This window comes from Ylistrum balloti, unplaced genomic scaffold, assembly GCF_031769215.1.
Source record: "Ylistrum balloti isolate Yb309-2 unplaced genomic scaffold, AGI_CSIRO_Ybal_v1 Utg370634, whole genome shotgun sequence".
In the NCBI taxonomy this organism is placed as follows: Eukaryota; Metazoa; Mollusca; class Bivalvia; order Pectinida; family Pectinidae; genus Ylistrum; species Ylistrum balloti.
Window position 1 is genome coordinate 34,408 of NW_026782387.1, and position 21,148 is coordinate 55,555.

At 35.1% G+C, this 21,148-nt stretch overlaps 1 protein-coding gene across 1 annotated transcript; it reads right to left on the reverse strand.

Annotated features, from left to right (window-relative positions):
* Window positions 1-1,265: 1,265 nt before the first annotated feature.
* Window positions 1,266-20,595, reverse strand: LOC132557154 (dual specificity tyrosine-phosphorylation-regulated kinase 4-like). The gene is made up of 13 exons (XM_060221646.1): window positions 20,494-20,595; window positions 19,646-19,771; window positions 18,886-19,123; window positions 18,002-18,165; window positions 13,540-13,676; window positions 11,671-11,811; window positions 10,890-11,028; window positions 9,407-9,488; window positions 8,663-8,896; window positions 8,231-8,360; window positions 6,362-6,567; window positions 5,621-5,743; window positions 1,266-1,516 (listed from the first exon to the last, which is right to left on the reverse strand). Exons 1-13 carry the CDS (start codon window positions 20,593-20,595, stop codon window positions 1,308-1,310), a joined length of 2,031 nt encoding a protein of 676 aa, XP_060077629.1. The 3' UTR covers window positions 1,266-1,307.
* Between the last annotated feature and the right edge of the window lie 553 nt (window positions 20,596-21,148).

Genomic DNA, 21,148 nt, shown 5'->3' on the forward strand with positions numbered 1-21,148 from the left:
GATCTAACGAGAAAGTCCTTAAGGTAATTGTTTACTTTACGATCTAACGAGAAAGTCCTTAAGGTAATTGTTTACTTTACGATCTAACGAGAAAGTCCTCAAGGTAATTGTTTACTTTACGATCTAACGAGAAAGTCCTCAAGGTAATTGTTTACTTTACGATCTAACGAGAAAGTCCTCAAGGTAATTGTTTACTTTACGATCTAACGAGAAAGTCCTCAAGGTAATTGTTTACTTTACGATCTAACGAGAAAGTCATCAAGGTATTTTTACTTTACGATCTAACGAGAAAGTCCTCAAGGTAATTGTTTACTTTACGATCTAACGAGAAAGTCCTCAAGGTAATTGTTTACTTTACGATCTAACGAGAAAGTCCTCAAGGTAATTGTTTACTTTACGATCTAACGAGAAAGTCCTCAAGGTAATTGTTTACTTTACGATCTAACGAGAAAGTCCTCAAGGTAATTGTTTACTTTACGATCTAACGAGAAAGTCCTCAAGGTAATTGTTTACTTTACGATCTAACGAGAAAGTCCTCAAGGTAATTGTTTACTTTACGATCTAACGAGAAAGTCCTTAAGGTAATTGTTTACTTCACTTTCCACTGTTAATACTTTTGAGAAGTTGACTCTATTGTGTTTCAGTGCTTACCAAGTAGAATACAGCATGTTTATGGATTTTGTTTGTGTACATGGTCCTCATAACTATTAGGAAGTCACATAGAATCACTCAAAGTAATATCAATCTACCAAGACTATATGCTTACAAACATGCAGCCCCTTTCATTCTGAAACATGGGGCGAACAGGTACAATTTTATCTTAAATTTATCCCATGTTTGACAATAAGTCCTCTGTTGGTCTGTCCTGAAGAATAAACCACTTTGAGTCAGAGGATGACCTGATGCCCTGGGTTTACAGCGGAACAGATAATATATTTATCATATACAACGTATCATAACTTATCATAACCTCAAACATCCCAAGTCAGTATCTTAAATATTAATGAAATGTCGATCTTAAAAATGCTTCACTCATATATACATTCAAATTATAATATGAATGCTTACATTATAGGATTGATACATGACACATTGTGAGGTATCCCACAGTTACAACAAGCAAATTTGCTTGTGGTAGAATATCAAAGTGGTATGTACAATTTGTTTTGAAATGAATCAGGTTAATTTTACATTGTGTTTCTATCTTTATGAGAGTGTATTAGCATACAATTAAGTTTAAAATTTATTTCCTTCAATTTGTACATTATAATGCGAGTCTGCACAAAAAACATTTTCTTAAAACAAAGTTATTTCCCTATGGGTGGCAAGAATTTATTGGACGATGAATCATCAGCCAATCCACTGTCCTGTTTCTGAAGCTGTTGGCTGAGATTGAGTTTGACCACCTCCTCGGTAACCACTTGACCTTCAGTGTTGGCATCGGCGGTGCTGACTGGGGGTTTGCGAGCACTCTTGGTGACGGATTTAGCACTAGGAGCTGTAAAGTAATTCGGGCCTGTATAAAACAGAGTGGGAACAACAGGACTGTAACAACACCACCACCAAGCAAGCACATGCAGGGTAAATACCAAGCCTCACTTATCCTGTGTATAACTGACCCTTTGTACCTCTTCATCTAGTGACTTGTTGCAACCTTAGCAGTTAATTATTTTAGATACAATTTCGAAAAAACTCTTTACTTTAATTTTGACAATATTATGCATTTTTGAATGAACCACCAATTCCTACAGTCATTTCTCCAAGCAAAGTATTTGTCTTAGTTAACAGGCATTTCAGCCTTTGAATTTAACACCTGTTAAAGTATGTATTTACAAAAGTATTAAATGTGGAAAGCATCTATGATGAAATTTATGTCAATAAACATCAGTGACTGAAACTGCTGATGCTTTCTTTATAGCAACATAAGGTTGTCTTCCTGGGACAAATTCTCTACACAGACAAGTGAGTTGAGATATACAGCAAAGCAAAAAATCTAAAAGTAAGTAGTTCACAAAGTCATGTTTTCTGAGGAAAGAAAGTTTCATCACTTAGCTGAATACATGAAATATCCTTCAAAAGTACTAACAGGTATAAATATAAACTTTGCAGTTTTAATAATATAGTCTGTTGTCTGACCTTTAATCTGTTTTTAAAAAAGATCAAAAGAATAGAGGCTAAAAATTCTAAATTTTGAAGTTAATTCAGTCACACATATTTTCGAAATAAATTGAATGAATGAGTATGATTTTTAGAACTGACATGAAAACATTTATTCTGATACCTGTTATGACTTTGATGTAAAAGTTAAATGAAAAGGAAAATTCAAAAAGATTCTTTATTTTATTCAAACCTCTTTCCTTGACAAAACACACAATGTATAAAATAATATCCATAACATGTAAGTAAAAACAAAAAATCATGCCAGAAATAAAACTATTGTAGTATTGTCTACAATACATTGTATGTTTTTAGTTTAGAGTATAATTTTGCATGCTCTATAATGAAATGATAAATGCATATGTTGTGAACTACAAACAATTCATTATACAACTACAAAACTACTTCATATATAACATATTTAGAAACATGACATAACTTTGTATTTGTATATAGTGTATTGTTGTTGGGCGTCACACAAATTTCCATTTGATAAAAGCCATGTCTATCATTATGATAATAAATTCTGACTCTTAAAAATATGTCAAAACAAGATTTAAATAATGTGGAAGATGGAGAAAGATATGGCTAATGTTTATCAATGTTTTCTCTGAGTTATCAGTGTTATATTACCACATCTTAGACAGAGATATCTCACTAACCAATAATCCTACTGTTTCAAAAGTGTTATTACATCTGGAGGCTGAGTAAAAATGTTCTTTTCCATTTAGTCTGTCCATGTATATCTTAACTGCTGTTCGGCGGAGTTAACCACTGAAACTAATTAATTCCATTGTCCCATAAATAAATAACAAAACATCCCTTGTAACTTTATCAGGATAATTAACACAGATAAAATTTCAGATTTCATATCAGACCCAGATTTCCAGTGTCTGGGCTTTTCATACAAAACCATGCAGAATTTTGTGCCCATTGCTGGTAAAACAAAGAAATTCACTGTAATTTTTCAACATGCAGTAACTTCTACTGATTTTCAGTATAAATGTATCATTCCCTCCCTTGACTGAACTCTCAATGATTTATTTTTTGTCACCCAGATGACAATCTGTCAACGATACTAGCTAAGTAGGTTAGAGAAATCATCATAATGATGGGAATTCCTGGAATAAAATCAGTGGTGTGTGTGACTGATTTGGAAATATATTTTTGGCTAAGCATATCCTACAGAATATTTCAAACAATTTATCAACAAATCATCAGCCAGTCTCCTGATTTATCAATTATCTGTGCCTAGATAACATTTCATACTAGCTTTAAAAAACTGAAAACTAATATGATTAGTGCAAGGAAATGTGTATGTAGTTCAAGCTAAGTTCACACCAATATATAGCCCTAATAAGGAGTTAGTTTACCTTACTTTTCAAGCAACTTGGAACATCATAGTTTGACACAACACTGTTTTAACACAAACCAGAGCCTATGTTATCCAACGAAACATCAACAAATATTTCTAGGAAATCAAGACATTCACGACCCAATCTAACACAAGCATTCTACCTTTTCCTCTTCTTAGAACTTTTTCCCTTCATTGGAAAAAAATATTCACAATCATTTGAATCTTTTTTATATATTTCTGTACTTTAAACATGGTATATACACTTCTATCATTATCTACAATATGTACTTGTATAGCTAGATGTCTGCGAATCTAGTGTTGTAAAACTAAGTAAATCAGGGCTATTGGCAATTACAATTTTATTTTTAGGAGAGTGATGCTAATCAAAATCATATAAGATTAAAATTTTTTTTTCTACATAAAACTTTTGTTTATTTGACAACAAGCACATGTAATATTCAGGTAAACAGTCTTATCAATATCAAACCACAAATCAGTATATATCCTGGCGTGTAATCAATCGGTAATTATCAGAAACAATTGTTTTCAGTGGATAAACATTGTGTGATCAGTCGGTGTACCGCAGTCATAATCGATGGGACCATGGGTGTAAACAGGTGTGTAAACAAGATCTGCATTATTAATAATTATTGTGAACCTGTAGTCGGATAGAAATACGGATCCAATCTTCAATCGACAGGATGGTCCGATCAAGCCTAGTGTCCACAGTGTCGCTAACGACTGCGATCCCATCATACTTAGCATCACAATGGGTACTTACCCTTTGTTATGTTTAATAATATATAATTATATATCGTTGACACCAATTTAGCGTATCCATGTCGAGCCTCAGACTACCCGACTCCCGACTAATGTCATTACCGGTGGACGTTTCCGGTGTCGGCAAAGATTACTTGGTCAAATTCCAAAAATACAGCAGAAATAAAAAAACAGTAAACTTTATACATATCTAGATTTGATTACAAAATAACAAACGCTATATGAACATGAAATACAGCAGACAAAAACCAAAATTTTACTGTTCTATAAGCATTGAAATTGTAGCAGGCAGTCTGTGTGCCTTATAATATGACAGGAGTACAGCAGAGAATCTTCAGCACAAAGGTCAAGGTCATCAATGTCAGCATCAGAAAAAGAAAAGTCAAAGTCAGGGTCATCAAAATCAGTATCAGAAATATGAAGGTCAAATTTGCCTAGAAATAGAAATGACAGTGTTGTCAAGGTCTTTATCAGATAAAGGAAAGTCAAAACAAGGGTAGTCAAGGTCAGCATTAGAAACACAAAGGTCATGGTCATAGTAAGTAAGGTCAGCATTAGAAACACAAAGGTCATGGTCATAGTAAGTAAGGTCAGCATTAGAAACACAAAGGTCATGGTCATAGTTAGTAAGGTCAGCATTAGAAACACAAAGGTCATGGTCATTGTTAGTAATGTCAGCATTAGAAACACAAAGGCCATGGCCATAGTTCGTAAGGTCAGCATTAGGTTAGTTTGGGGCTGGTAAAGTCAGAATTAGGAACCCAAAGGTCAAGGTCAAGATTAGTTTAGTCAGCATTGTAAACTCAAACTTATAAACTGAGGTTGATAAGGTTAACATTAGAAACACAAAGGTTAAGGTCAGTTTTAGTAAAATCAGTAATAGAATCTAAAAGGGCAAACGTCAGGGTTAGTAAGTTCAACATTAGAAACATAGAATGGAAAGTTTAACAAACAATACAACATGTAAATGGTAACAAATAGTTAGTGAAATAACATGAAGTTTTAGGTTAGTAACAAAATGATCAAAGTCTGAGTTAAATAATATATGATTCAAATAAGTTGTAATGTCAAAGGTCTTATATGGAGTTACTTTTACCATACGGCATCTAAAGATATGTTTAATAGTGTCAACACACTTACAAGTACTGTATCATCTAAATGATATATGAACAAATATAAGCATAATTACATTTAAATTATTTTGCCATATTCTGGAGAAAATATAGGACACGATCGTAGTTTTTTTTCTTCTGTAATTTAGAAATGCATTAATTCTTTTCTAATTCTTGCCTTTTCTTTTTAAATCTGTTGTGATACTCTACATACCTCGAGCTACTTCATCGTGTTTTTGCTCCGCCGACGCCCCCACAGGAGGGACCCGTTCCCTTACTTTGGCACTCTTTCTCTCCTTCAGGTTCACCTTCCAGTTCTCTCCGCTCTTTTGGCGTTCTATCAAACAGACAAACATCATGCTTCTTTTTGAAATATTTTCTGAATTTTTGTTTTCCTCAATGACAGTTATAGCTTTTGATATGCTGAGCTGATCTCTTTGTTAAACAACAGTACCTAACACAGAATACTAAACCCAAGTTGTTAGTGAGACAATATGACCGATCATAAACAGAAATTATTACACTAGATTTGAAGTTCTTATACCACAACCTGTAGAATATTAGAGTGTGGCGTTTTGATGACTACATGATCACCTTCATCTTAAATCACAACCAGTAGAAGATAAGAGTGTGACGTTTCAATGACTACACGGTCACCTTCATCTTATAACACAACCAGTAGAAGATAACAGTGTGACGTTTCGATGACTACACAGTCACCTTCGTCTTATAACACAACCAGTAGATCATTAGAGTGTGAGGTTTCGATCACTACACAGTCACCTTCATCAGACAAATGAAAAGACAGATCATTTTACCCTTACAGGGGGCTGTGCTGGAACCTTATAGGGATCAGGTTTGTACACTTAAAAAGACCTACCATTACCCTTTACAGGGGGCTGTACTGGAACATTATAGGGATCAGGTTTGTACACTTGAAAAGACCTACCATTACCCTTTACAGGGGGCTGTGCTGGAACCTTATAGGGATCAGGTTTGTACACCTCCGAGGCATTGGTAGATTCAGACACAGCTGGTGAAGTTCGATGTACAGACTTCTGATTACGATTTGACTCGCGTCCTCTACGATGAACCAACCCTTCTTTAATCCATTCATGTTGCAGGGCCTCCTCTGGTGTCAGCCTTATACTGGGGTCCCATCTATAAAAAAAAAACCAACAAATGTCACAAACAACCAAGTCAGTCACATGACATCAACAACCTAGCTAATCACATGAATACCATAGATGTTTAATCTGTTTCCTTGTGATTATAAAGAAAAATTCTCTAAAGATTTATACAGTCAGACCTGTCTATAAAGGCCAACCAAAGAAAAAACTGCATTTATTGGTAGCTAGGTTTGACTGTACAGTACAGCCAGATTTTTTTGCCCCAGCTTACTTTTTGCCCTAGTGCCCTTATCCTGTTTATTTATCCCTCAGGAGATATATAAAATGAGTACAAAAATGTAAAAAAATTTGCCCCCATTTTATGATTGCCCTCACTATTCATAGACAAAAATGGTGAAAATTTAATTATGGTGAAAATTTAATGATGAAAATTTACTTAACGTATGGTGAAAATTTCCCAGTCTACAGTATTTACAATGAGTTTAATAAAAAAAGGTATCTGTTGTACTGGTGGTCTTTAAGGACAGGTAGAGAGAGATATTTGTTGGTATCTGTTGTACTGGTGGCCTTTAAGGATAGGTAAAGTGAGATATTCGTTGGTATCTGTTGTACTGGTGGCCTTTAAGGACAGGTATAGAGAGATATTTGTTGGTATCTGTTGTACTGTTGGCCTTTAAGGACAGGTAAAGTGAGATCTTTGTTGGTATCTGTTGTACTGGTGGCCTTTAAGGACAGGTATAGAGAGATATTTGTTGGTATCTGTTGTACTGTTGGCCTTTAAGGACAGGTAAAGTGAGATCTTTGTTGGTATCTGTTGTACTGGTGGCCTTTAAGGACAGGTAGAGAGAGATATTTGTTGGTATCTGTTGTACTGGTGGCCTTTAAGGACAGGTATAGAGAGATATTTGTTGGTATCTGTTGTACTGTTGGCCTTTAAGGACAGGTATAGAGAGATATTTGTTGGTATCTGTTGTACTGGTGGCCTTTAAGGACAGGTATAGAGAGATATTTGTTGGTATCTGTTGTACTGGTGGCCTTTAAGGACAGGTATAGAGAGATATTTGTTAGTATCTGTTGTACTGGTGGCCTTTAAGGACAGGTAGAGGGAGATATTTGTTGGTATCTGTTGTACTGTTGGCCTTTAAGGACAGGTAAAGTGAGATATTTGTTGGTATCTGTTGTACTGGTGGCCTTTAAGGACAGGTATAGAGAGATATTTGTTGGTATCTGTTGTACTGTTGGCCTTTAAGGACAGGTAAAGTGAGATATTTGTTGGTATCTGTTGTACTGGTGGCCTTTATGGACAGGTAGAGGGAGATATTTGTTGGTATCTGTTGTACTGGTGGCCTTTAAGGACAGGTAGAGGGAGATATTTGTTGGTATCTGTTGTACTTTTGGCCTTTAAGGACAGGTAGAGGGAGATATTTGTTGGTATCTGTTGTACTGTTGGCCTTTAAGGACAGGTAGAGGGAGATATTTGTTGTACTGGTGGCCTTTAAGGACAGGTAAAGAGAGATATTTGTTGGTATCTGTAGTACTGTTGGCCTTTAAGGACAGGTAAAGAGAGATATTTGTTGGTATCTGTTGTACTTGTGGCTTATAACAATAGATATAGATACATAATAATGTAGCTATGTGTTATATAGGTGGCCTGTAAGATTTGACCGATTTGTCCATGTCAACATGTGACTTACTCCAGACAACGTCGGATGAAGTCTAGAAAATTAGCGTCACTGGTCTTGACAGCCTGCTGCAGATCCTTTGATCCTACACGTCTCTTCTTACCCTTACTGTTGGTGATGCATCGTGGATTGCACTTGGAATCTACAACAGGATTGACAAGGTTAAGTCATCATGTATGTTATGTTATAGACTTATAAACTTCATCAGTTGTAAAACAAGCTAATAATTAGCTTAATCACTGTTGATGGCCAATGACCACCAACAATAATCAAGTTACAATGTTATTCCACGATGTTACTATGTATCAATTCAAGAAATATCTTGTACACAATTAAGCTTTTTTGTAATGGATGGATGTGACATTTGACCCTTTAACCTAGCTAAAGTGGACAGTTACTACATCACAAGAGGGGAGTGAAGATAGTGGGTTGAATATCAGTTACCAAAGAATAGTCTCCTCCTGGTGGCCTGGTCCAAGACTTGTGAGGGTGGTAAACCTAACACTTCCATTATACAAGCAAGTTGTTCCACCTCGTTTTCCCCTGGGAAGAGTGGGTAGCCGGTGTAGAGTTCAGCCAAGATACAGCCAAAACTCCACATATCTATAGCCATTGAGTAAGGATAGCCGAGGATCACTTCAGGAGAACGGTAAAACCTACTCTGGATGTAGGTATACACTGTAAGATAGACATTTTCTAAACATGAGAAATAATACATGATTGAACATTAATACCTGTATTTCAAAGTATTTCTATAAACATACTTCATTTGGAACAATAGAATATTAGTGATTTTTCACTTTTTCGCAAATCAGCACAAATTTGTGTCTCTATAACAATTACTACATAAGCAGCTCATAGTAGTTGTAATCTGTGTACTCATTTCTCAGCACCATACTATCAATGTGAAAAGTACTGAAATATGTACAATCACAGCATCGTTAACATGTTTTAACTAGCATAGTAATAAGCAAATCTTCATTACAAGAGTATAACCATGATTTTTTTAATCTATGATTTTTTTCTTCATTTTGCCAAATTATTCCACTAGAAATTAGATTTTGGCAATTTAACTGATATATATGGATTTTATACTTATACAAACAAACAATTCTTTCCTGTGAATGTATATAAACCTTAACGTTTTTTTAACCTTGACACTGAACCAGAAACCAGATCTATAATTACCTCTTTGATGTTCATAACAACTTGAACCAAAGTCTATGACCTTTATTGAACTTTGACCTCTCTGTCGTAATAAAATATTTTCCTAGGGGAAAAAAAGAAAGAACATATCAATTTGTAGTTCACAAGTGAATGTTATACAAAATTTTTTTTATTAAAAGTGGATGACTATATATTGTCAGACTGGCTAATTATAGGCACGAGATAATTCTAAATTCAAACATGTAGATATCCAGAAGTAACACACTAGCAGACCTGATTCATTAATGTGTAATATTTACTTAGTCAAATATGCCCAAGCCTGTTTAATACTGATTTTGAGGGAATTTATTTTTGTTACTTAATCCAAAAACTTTTACGTCCATGAAATGATTAACAGACCAGAGGCCCATGGCCTTAATGGTCATCTGATTGTAAAGACATATATATGAAAGAGGCCTCATAGGCCTAAACGAAATTGCTCAACTACTCTACAGCTTTCAAAGAAGACATTGTTAGTTCATAAAAACATTTTTTGAAAGCTTGAAATCAGATTCTTTATCTACACTAATACAATAATGTCATTACTTCAGTCCCTTATATTAAAGTACCAGTCTGAAACTTTCTTATGAATGAGAAGAGGTTGTTTGAAGATTCTAACACATTTGACCCCTGTAACCTTTCAAAAGATAAGAGGTCAATCACATTAACAAAATTCACAACTTGTGTTACCAATTCAAATGTGTCTATGTTCACACATATGTATCCATAACATTACTAGGCATTGGAGCTGTCTCTATATATGTAACATGTTAAAAAGAAGCTAGTATGTGTGTTCTTTATAAACCATAATGTGTTTTATACCTAAATGCTTCCATGTGTACTTACAAACAATAAAAAGAAAGGTAGGTGACTGAATTTTATAAAGCAATTTGTTTGAAGCGAATGTTTAAATGTCAGCCATATTGGATTACAGCCTTAGGTTGAACCACAAGTAGTAAAGAAAGCATAGTATTGAAAAAGACTGTCTTGTAATGTAATTACAGCTAAAGGTTATTCTAGATTCTAGCAAGCCAACAATTAATGTTCGTTTAATAAGAACTGATATGGATTATAGTCCTAGTGAATTTTATGAACAATAATTATCCACAAAAATGAAGTGCCAACCTAACTGCAAATTTTTGAAAAAAACACAAAATTTAGTTCTATGATTTTATAGAAAGCCTATGCATATTTATTGCTGTTCAACAAATGCTATATATCACTCTCCTGCTAATAAGCTCACCTTCTTCACTTTGAACATGACTAAAATTGTATGCTGGCTCCTGTGCTGATTACTGGATATATACCATAACATCATGCATAGCTAGTTATTTTTTACAGGAATTATGATTTTGCTGTCATAAATGTAGATCATGATGGCAAAGGGAATGAAATGTTGGATGTCAACATAAGAAAAATGTCTGTCTGTTTACATAAAATTCAGACAAATTGTCAAATTTCTTACTGGTTTTAAATCACAGTGGATTATACGGTCACGCTGCAGCAGCTTCAGACACTGTAGTAGGGAAAAGGCAAATCGACGAATCAAAGCTATACTGAAACCCTGGAAATTGTTCTTCTTGATCAACTCATATAGGTTCATTCTGTCAAGTAACAAAAAAACATTTTACAACTATGCAAGGTAGTTGCTGATCAAATTCTTCTGTGTTGTAGTTTTGCAAAACACAGTCATATTTTCAATGTTATTTTCAAACTTTGAAATTTATTCCTGTTATAGCGATTATGACACAAATCTTTATCAACTTAAGTAACAGAGGTCATTTTTTCACTGTCTTTGCTAGGGAGCAAACCTTGGACCAATCATTTACTATTTATAAGCACTATTGGTGGAGCTAAAGAAAAAAAATCTCCACATATAAGACAGTCTTTTTACAAGGGTGACATCTGTTAATCTCTCATACAGACTAGACATGACCATATTGGTTTTCTACCAGACCAGACCCTATGGGTTTTAAGCTGCACCAGACCATATAGAATTTCTCCTGGACAAGACCATATGGGTTTTTTGTTGGACCAGACCATATGGGTTTTCTGCTGGACCAGACCATATGGGTTTTCTGCTGGACCAGACCATATGGGTTTTCTCTAGAAACCAGTGGTTTCCTTCTGCACATTAACCATCTGCACTAGGATAAGCTAATATAATTTATTTTTTTATTGCTGTGAAACAAATAAAGGTTTTACAAATTTAACATGCAGACACAGAGATTTAAAGTCAGACTTACCCCATGAGTTCGAAGGTAATACACAAGTGGTTACGGAAACAGAAGTACTCTCCCATGTGTATGATATTAAACTGGTTGTCTTTGTCCTTACGACGTAGTGCATCCAGAATCTTTACCTCCACTAAGGCCTGGTGATGGAACCTGGAGAATGGCAGAAAATAAAAGATATGGGGAAAATGGCAACATTAATTCAAACATATTTAACGAAGGATTGGGAGCTTATGATATTGAGGAATTTATCATGGAATGGAAAAGACATAAAAAATTGATTTATCAGTGGATGGGGAGAATTCTTTATTGTTGGGATTATCTGGGGGAGTTCTTGTCATAGAATCACAAAAAACATCATCAAAGAAATTAAACAATAGTCCACTTTATGGTGTGAATCAGGGTTACATCTAGACCAACTTCTGTACCGTTTAACCGTAAAATTCCTTTTAATACAAGAAACTTTTGATTTTAATTTAATGACTGATCCATTTGGAATTTTAAGAAAAAAATATCAAAAGTATTGTATGTATGCAAATTTCACTTTTTGTCTTGATTTATTAAACATTTATAAAAACAGGGAAATTCACTCTCAATCTAGTAAATAGGGAATATTTCTCAGAGACCTAGACTGACCCTGTAAATACAACATGACAATAGGAACATGTATACAACATTACAAATTTATCATTGATTTCATAAAACAAACAATTAACTGATTTATTTTACTGTGTATTAATTAGATATTTGATTCCAATATGTAAGTAATAGATTTTTCTACATTCATTACAACATCTTGACAAAAATACACAAATGTTCGTGCATTGTTACTAATATAATGAGAAATGATGCCTCACAAAGTGGTGATATTAGGATGAGAGAAATGATGTGTTACAAACTAGTGATATAAGGAGAAGACAAATGATGTGTCACAAACTGGCGATATTAGGATGAGAGAAATGATGTGTCACAAACTGGTGATATTAGGATGAGAGAAATGATGTGTCACAAACTGGTGATATTAAGAGAAGACAAATGATGTGTCACAAACTGGTGATATTAGGATGAGAGAAATGATGTGTCACAAACTGGTGATATTAAGAGAAGAGAAATGGTGTGTCACAAACTTGTGATATGAGGAGATACTGTGAAGCTCATAAAATACTTCCATTCATCAGTGCCTCATTCTCTTGGTTTGGGGAATAATACAAAATTACTTCAGACTAAATTTGGGCAATATCTAAAAAGAATTTGCTCTGTTTCTTGCCCCCTCCCACCTGGAGGGCCAGAGATCAACCATTTAAAGAAAATTGATACCTGTTCACACAAGAATGCTTCAGACTAAATTTGGGCAAAATCCTCTCCTGGCCAGTGAGGCAAAAACAGGTAATACAACACCTTACATATATCTTTATTAAAAGTCATCACTGTTATCAAAGACTGCCAAGAAACCAAACATTCTAAACTAGGAGACAATCCTTAATAATTAACAATTAGGTTAGGTTGGAATCAGCTATAATCACGGGCATAGCAACAGCTAGATTGGTTTAAAACTGTACAATCATCGTTATTAATAATTCCAATACTTTTCAAAATTACTTTCACCTAAAGTAGGATACAAAATTGAGTACAAATTTGAGTGTGGCATAATTTTTATAAATATGGGTCATATTTTTGACATTGCAGTGACACAGGACTATAAATGATGGCTCCTGATGTCAATAATACATCTTGTCACCACTGGACCTCATTTTAATATGATGTTTTTTATCACAAAACTGCAAAATCAAAATCAAATCTGGTTAGCAAGTATGTAAAGTGAAGAAAGAGTAGATGAAGGAAACAACAACCAATATTTTACAACAAAAGAACATTACAAACCTTTTCTTGTTTCGTATGATTTTGATTGCTACCATTTGGTCAGTCTTGTGATCATAACACTTGACCACTTGACCAAAGGACCCCTTGCCCAGGACTTCCAGGATCTCATAGCGATACACCATGTGGTCATGCATGACCTTCAAAACAAGCGCAAAACAGCAAGGTCATAACTACGCAAGCATACACAGGAAGGAATAGGTCGTTTGTTATAAGCAAGCATATACAGGATAAGCTATGCAGGTTTTACATGTGTGTTTTTTACATAGTTTAAATTGTTAGTGGTTCAATACCCCCTTCTTTGGGTACAGTTTTACACTGGGGTACAAGCACTATTCTAAATCTCATTTAAACAGAGAAGTCAAATGCTCCAAACCTCAATGAAGTAGGTTTTCACCATTGCTTCCAACTAATTTATACCTCATAGCTAAATACTTTAATGCAATTTGTTTCACAAACTAACTGAACTGAAAAATAGAAAGCTTGACGATCAGACTTAGCTATTGATACCTTGAAACTAATATTACCAACAAATTTACTTTTAAAAAAAATTTGCAATCTCACTTGAATAGAATATTGAATACACATGTGTCTCATTATGTCATGCATTAAATTTTCACAATCATGTTAATGTATTTAAAAAAAGTTCCACTCCAGATTTTCAATCATCCATGACTGTCAAGTTTCTTTACATCTAACCTATACTGTTCTAATTAAACAGAACAAGAAAGATAACTCTATTTTATGTTGTCATTCAGTAATTATTTCCTTTATTATTCCTTATCAATCCAGTGCAAATAAAGAAATTGCTTAATTCAGATAAAACTGTTGTCATGATTAATTACAAAACTTTAATTATGTTCAGTTGGGGTCAATTTTAAATATAACACTATCAGCAAAGGGTATGACCACTGTTTGAGAGGTAAACAGCATTGCAGTACTGTTGCATGGTAACCAACGGAAAGATGTTGTTCCGTTCTTTGTTTACGGCTTGAGCCTGCGCCTGCAACCATATTCAATTGGTAACAAATCAAGTGATTCTATAATGCATTATTTTGTTACAGGAAAGTTCTGTGACACAACTGGGATGTGCTGGCATGTTATCCAGCTAAAAAATGGTGCTGTTGCCATGGTGTCTTGAGTGTGTTAGAATCACTGGCCTTAAGATTACCTCGTGATATTGAATTGCCATTTACTACCACATGTCAGGTACAATGTCCTCCAGAATGAATGAATTGCTCTAAACCATTACACTTCTGACTACAAAGCAGTCCTGTTCCGGGACCCAGCAGTTTCCAAAACACCACCTGTTGCCACTACACTTGTTTCTTATACCACTGTGTTTCATTTAAAATCAGGTAACTTCTGAAAACAAATCATAGTTCCATTGTCGAAGGTCCAATGATGGTGAACTTGGATCCAGTTATGGCAATTATAACGGTGGCATAGCAACAAAGAAGGTCAATTGATGGAACTCTGCACTTTCCATTGGTAGGCTTTCAACCTGTTGTGAACTGTTTGGGAAGACATATGGGTGGTTGGTGGGCACAGTGGTAATGCATTCACCTTTCACAGGCAAGTCTGGGATTGTGAAAAGGTATGGGAATTACCTGCAAAACCACTTGGGTTTTCCTAGGTATCCCTGTTTCCACCCACAGTCAGATCCTCTCGCACTTACATGCAGGCCAACAAGAGTGATACAAATAAGCTGATAGCTTGTTTAGTAATCACTATAAGACAAAGTTTATATTTTATAAACATAGCACATGATGACCAAACCATGGATTTGTCATCCCTACTGCAGTTACCAATCAATTACCCAAGTGTATTAATTGTATATATAACAATCATCCTCTGTGGTCCATTGTAGAGTCTGTCACTTCGGAAGTAAACAGATGATGTCCCAGTTTGATTCATATGAATTGTACTAACACTGCAACCAACGTGCTGTGCCACTTGGTGCCGAAATTTCAAGTTCATCTCAAAACACCTTGAAAAGATCTTCCATTCATGTAGACTTTCACGCTTCAGTGATTTGGGTAACCTCCTTTGAGTTGATCTTATATTGTTTGTCTGTTAAATAACCCCAGTTTCATGGCAAAGGGATCCTCACATTGAAAAAGGGACTAAAATACTGATATATTTTTGGTAGAATGAAATTTTGAAAGGGCAAAGAAAGCACCATCATAGCAAAGAAGTTGTTCTATTAGGGGATCTACCAGGCAATGAAAGCAGATAACTATGTCCTTTGGTTGAAGTTATTTACATCTCTATATGCAAAATGCATGTCTACAGAAAGAAGATTATGACACACATCATACTCTCATATTTACACCACTGTATACACAAAGAGAAGATATGTCACTCATCATACTCTCATATTTACACCACTGTATACACAAAGAGAAGATAATGTCACTCACCATACTCTCATATTTACACCACTGTATACACAAAGAGAAGATATGACACTCATCATACTCTCATATTTACACCACTGTATACACAAAGAGAAGATATGTCACTCATCATACTCTCATATTTACACCACTGTATACACAAAGAGAAGATAATGTCACTCACCATACTCTCATATTTACACCACTGTATACACAAAGAGACGATAATGTCACTCACCATACTCTCATATTTACACCACTGTATACACAAAGAGAAGATATGACACTTACCATACTCTCATATTTACACCACTGTATACACAAAGAGAAGATATGTCACTCAATCATATTCTCATATTTACACCACTGTATACACAAAGAGACGATAATGTCACTCACCATACTCTCAAATTTACACCACTGTATACACAAAGAGAAGATAATGTCACTCACCATACTCTCATATTTACACCACTGTATACATAAAGAGAAGATATGACAATCATCATACTCTCATATTTACACCACTGTATACACAAAGTGAAGATATGACACTTACCATACTCTCATATTTACACCACTGTATACACAAAGAGACGATAATGTCACTCCCCATACTCTCATATTTACACCACTGTATACACAAAGAGAAGATATGACACTCATCATACTCTCATATTTACACCACTGTATACACAGAGAGAAGATAATGTCACTCACCATACTCTCATATTTACACCACTGTATACACAAAGAGAAGATATGACACTCATCATACTCTCATATTTACACCACTGTATACACAGAGAGAAGATAATGTCACTCACCATACTCTCATATTTACACCACTGTATACACAAAGAGAAGATAATGTCACTCACCATACTCTCATATTTACATCACTGTATACACAAAGTGAAGATATGACACTCATCATACTCTCATATTTACATCACTGTATACACAAAGTGAAGATATGACGCTCACCATACTCTCATATTTACACCACTGTATACACAAAGAGAAGATAATGTCACTTACCATACTCTCATATTTACACCACTGTATACATAAAGAGAAGATAATGTCACTCACCATACTCTCATATTTACACCACTGTATACACAAAGAGAAGATAATGTCACTCACCATACTCTCACATTCACAACTATATCCACTAGATTCACCACCTGATATTATTGAAGTTATTGATAAACTTCAGCTAAATGTTTCTATGATCTATATCAATACTAATTTCTAGGATACAGCAAGCAGTATATAAGCAGCAAGGCATGTAGCTAGCTTATGTATATACAATCTATAACATTACCTCTTCTTATTTCTGATAAGTTTGATTGCAACCTCTGTACCCCGTTTGTGATCAATCGCCTTGATCACTTGACCAAACGATCCTTTTCCCAGAACCTCCAAAATTTCATAACGGAATGCAAGATGGTCGTTAACCAGCTAAAAACAAATTTTTAAATAAGACTGTTCTATAGATTTTCTGGATTTTTTTCATCTTGTACAACTGATAATTTTGTGACTAACATTACCTGTTTTTTTTATAGTACCAAGTTTCATTTCTGTCCTCTGTTTATGTATTTTAGCCAGCAGTTATTCTATTCTCTTAGATATATCTTCAAAAAATATACTCCATATCTGAGTTATCTCTCTTTGGAGATAATGGTAATAAAATTACATGATTTTAATGACTGTTCAGTGAAAAAAAGATTTCATAAAATTTCAAATGTTTCAAAAAAGTTTTAAAATCTTACTTTCAGTCATAGATTTGTATAAACATTTTCACTGGATAAGCATTGTTTTCGTCTTTCCACTTTTTTTTTTTTTTAAAAATCGGTTTAATAAGATATATAGCAATTTAATTTTTCTTTTTACATGTCAGCAAATTCTCATACCAGTAACTCACAATTTAATCAATATGCACATGTTTTTAATGATAAAAGGTCATTTCCAATTTCAAATTGATGAAAAGATAACAACTTGAATCAAAGTTCTGATTTGGAGATTTGGGTGAACTGGATCAAGACAACAAACTCATGTACCTTGATGTAAGACCCATTTTCATCATCATATCCGTTATTCTGTGCACCACCAGGAACGCCCTCTATCTTCTTAGCCTCCAAACCCAAGAACCAGATTTCTGGGTAGTCGAGGATTTCTGTCTGCTCAAAGGCCGTCAGCTTGTTCCTGTACAGCTTTAGGGCCTCTGAGAATCAAAATGATTATAATGTATCAGATATCTGTTGTGAACTGATAGAAAGAAATAACATTAATTTTTATTGCTAAGGTCTGAACTTAAAATAAATCACATATATATATGCTTATTCAAAAGAAATCTCTTCTTGGGCAGGTTTTTTTCTGCAAGTTAAATATTTCTAAACAATTAGCAGAGTATGTGTATTCTGTACTGACTCAGACAGGGCCACTACACAGGACACCAGTACATTTCCAAGACCAAAGACATTTTAAAATTTGTCCTCGGATAAAACCACCAGAGAGACACATTTATTTTTTTTATTCTTTTAGAAGTGAAATTTCTACTCATATATACTTTATATTACTATACATTATTGTAAAACAATTGATACTTTCAAAATAATAATGATAATAGAGTAATGTGTTTATTTATGAAAACAAAACCATTCTTAAGCATCACACAGGATTGAAATTTCATTTCTGATATTATTACTTAATGGCACAACTCCCGGATCGACATAACTTTAAATAAGGCTCTATACACATACTAATTTAAAAAGACAGACCAGTTACTCTTGATTTGCTTTCTAACGAGTCCGAACAATCAAATCAAAATGACTTGTATTAACATCTGCAGGTCTGGCCATATTGACGTCTAAGATTTTACCTTTTAAATGTTGGCAAAATAGTTTCTCTCTAAAACCAAAAGTGGACTAACATGTGATCTTACCCGAGGGAGACATGGGGAGCTTATTGCCATATTGGTCGCGTTTTGTGCGATCGGGCGTGGCGGTGGTGGAGAAGGAGTTTTGCCGCGTGATTGGTTCGGGTTGAGACTTGTTCAGCTGCGGCAATGTATTGGAGTCATTTTCATGGTGACCATGTTTGTGGTGGCTATGATGGTGATCTTTCTGGTGGCTAAGGTGAGGCAGTGTGGTAGGAGCTACAGTGGCTGCAAGTTTACCACCCTGAAACAAAATATTGTAAGGTTAGTTATATTCTGACCACACTAAAAGACATTTTAAACTACCCTTTGAATCTACCTGTCTTGAAAGCAACAGACAACAGAAATTTGTAACATTTAAAAATGTTTGAATCAAAAAAAGGTTCTTTGTAAATGTAGAATAAAACAGTTCAACAGTAAATATATTGTGAAGTTTCTCATGAAGTCCTGAACTGTTTATCAATGATTTCCCATCTGATGACCTCTATAGTAATAACTCCACTATTGTTGAGAGTGAGGACTATAAAATAATCTGTTTGGTAACCTCTGACCTCTTAAGTGATGACCTTTGACTTTTGAGTGAAGGACTTGAGTGAGTCATCCTTTAAGCCCTGATATCCTCAGTATTGGCCTCTGGCTTTAGGAATGAAGGTGACACATTCTGTTACACCTGAACTCTTCAACAATGATGTTTGAATTACATCCAAAGTGAAGGAATAGATGTCATCTTTTGAGACATTTAAAAAAATTGATGACCCTGACTGACCTCTTGATGGATAACTCCAGCCTTGTGCTTTGAGGATGCTTTGTGACCAGACCCGCTGACCTGTGACTGGTATTTGCCCTCCGCATTTATCCTATTGGACCGCTGTATGTTAGCATGCTGAGGACTCTGCAATAAATAAAATCAATTTCACTTAAGACATTTTTGTTCTTTTTGGTTGGTTTTAAATAAATCAATCTATATACATATCATATTTAAACCTAATTTAGAATTGATGCTTTAATGTTCTAATCACAACAGATACCTGCTGCTGAACCGTTATCAGAGTTAGGTAACCATGGTGATCATTACATTGACCTGGAGGGTACAAAGCACTCACCACAATAAATACCTACTACAGAACCGTTATTAGAATTAGGTAACCATGGTGATCATTACATTGATCTGAAGGGTACAGAGCTCTCATCACAACAGATACATACAGTAAAATCCATGAAGAAAGAGCTAGACACCTTAAATGTTATAGTGGCAATGTAATATATAAATCTAGCAGTAGCAAAGTAGCATACAGCCTTATCTGTTATATGCTAAATGTACCTTTGATATGGAGCCAACACTGTCATGAAGTGCATTTCGAAAGTTCCTGCCACAATATATACAGACAGGAGAGGGTACTGGGGACTTAAAGCCAGGAGAGGGTAGTGCTGGGGACTTAGTTGTACAGACTGAGCTGTACCCTGAACCAGCAACATTAAATTGTTGCTGATGAAATGGTTTTATTTCACCATCAATATCAACATTGTAATGAGGGCTTTTTCTTCTGAGCTTTTCCTTATTTGGCAATGTAAATGTATCAGTTACCAAGGGCAGATAATCTGTCCTATTCTTACAGAAGGTTCCCCAATCTTTCTCACTTGTTCTGTTGCCAACAGAACTCCTTGACCTCTGACCTGTGTGAGATAACTTTTGAGATGTGTTTTGAGGAGAGACATACTGAGTATGCCTTTCATCTCTGGATACGTGGCTCAGATGGTGACTTTTCGAGATCTGTGGCAGGAAGTTTGATTCCTCAACATCTGAATTTTGGAGCCTACTCTCAGACCTCCACAAGTGACCATGTGTGTGATATTGGCACAGAGTTTCTGGGGTGCGAGATGGTGATGACCTGTGGTCTATCCCAAGACTGTCCTCCTGATGCCACTGGGTATGTAACTGTTGTTTGTGGTGGTATGGTGTGTGACTTGTCATATACCATCCCTGCTGTTGGTAGTGTGATGGTGATCCAAGATATTCTGTCCTGTTTTCAGGAGTACAAGACATATAACTGCCCTTGAACATATTATGGTTACTAAAATCATCCGATTCTGTCGGTATGTACCTCTGCGAGCAATGATTTTGATGACAGCCGGTCATGCCAAGGTTTGGATTACAGCTATCTGTTGACTGCCATACTCTCTCATCAACTGGCTCAACAGAATCGCTCACGTGATATGAAGTGTCATATCCAGAGTCTATTGAGTTATTTGTATAGTAAACAGGGCGTAC

What these genes read in the sequence shown, in the direction of transcription:
- LOC132557154 (XM_060221646.1), bottom strand. Translation starts at nt 20,595, where the DNA reads ATGTCTCTCCTCAAAACACATCTCAAAAGTTATCTCACACAGGTCAGA. An exon ending in TTGTTATGAACATCAAAGAG is followed by an intron (nt 8,897 to 9,406) that starts GTAATTATAGAT and finishes TCTATCTTACAG; the next exon opens with TGTATACCTACATCCAGAGT. An exon ending in CAGGAGGAGACTATTCTTTG is followed by an intron (nt 8,361 to 8,662) that starts GTAACTGATATT and finishes ATCCTGTTGTAG; the next exon opens with ATTCCAAGTGCAATCCACGA.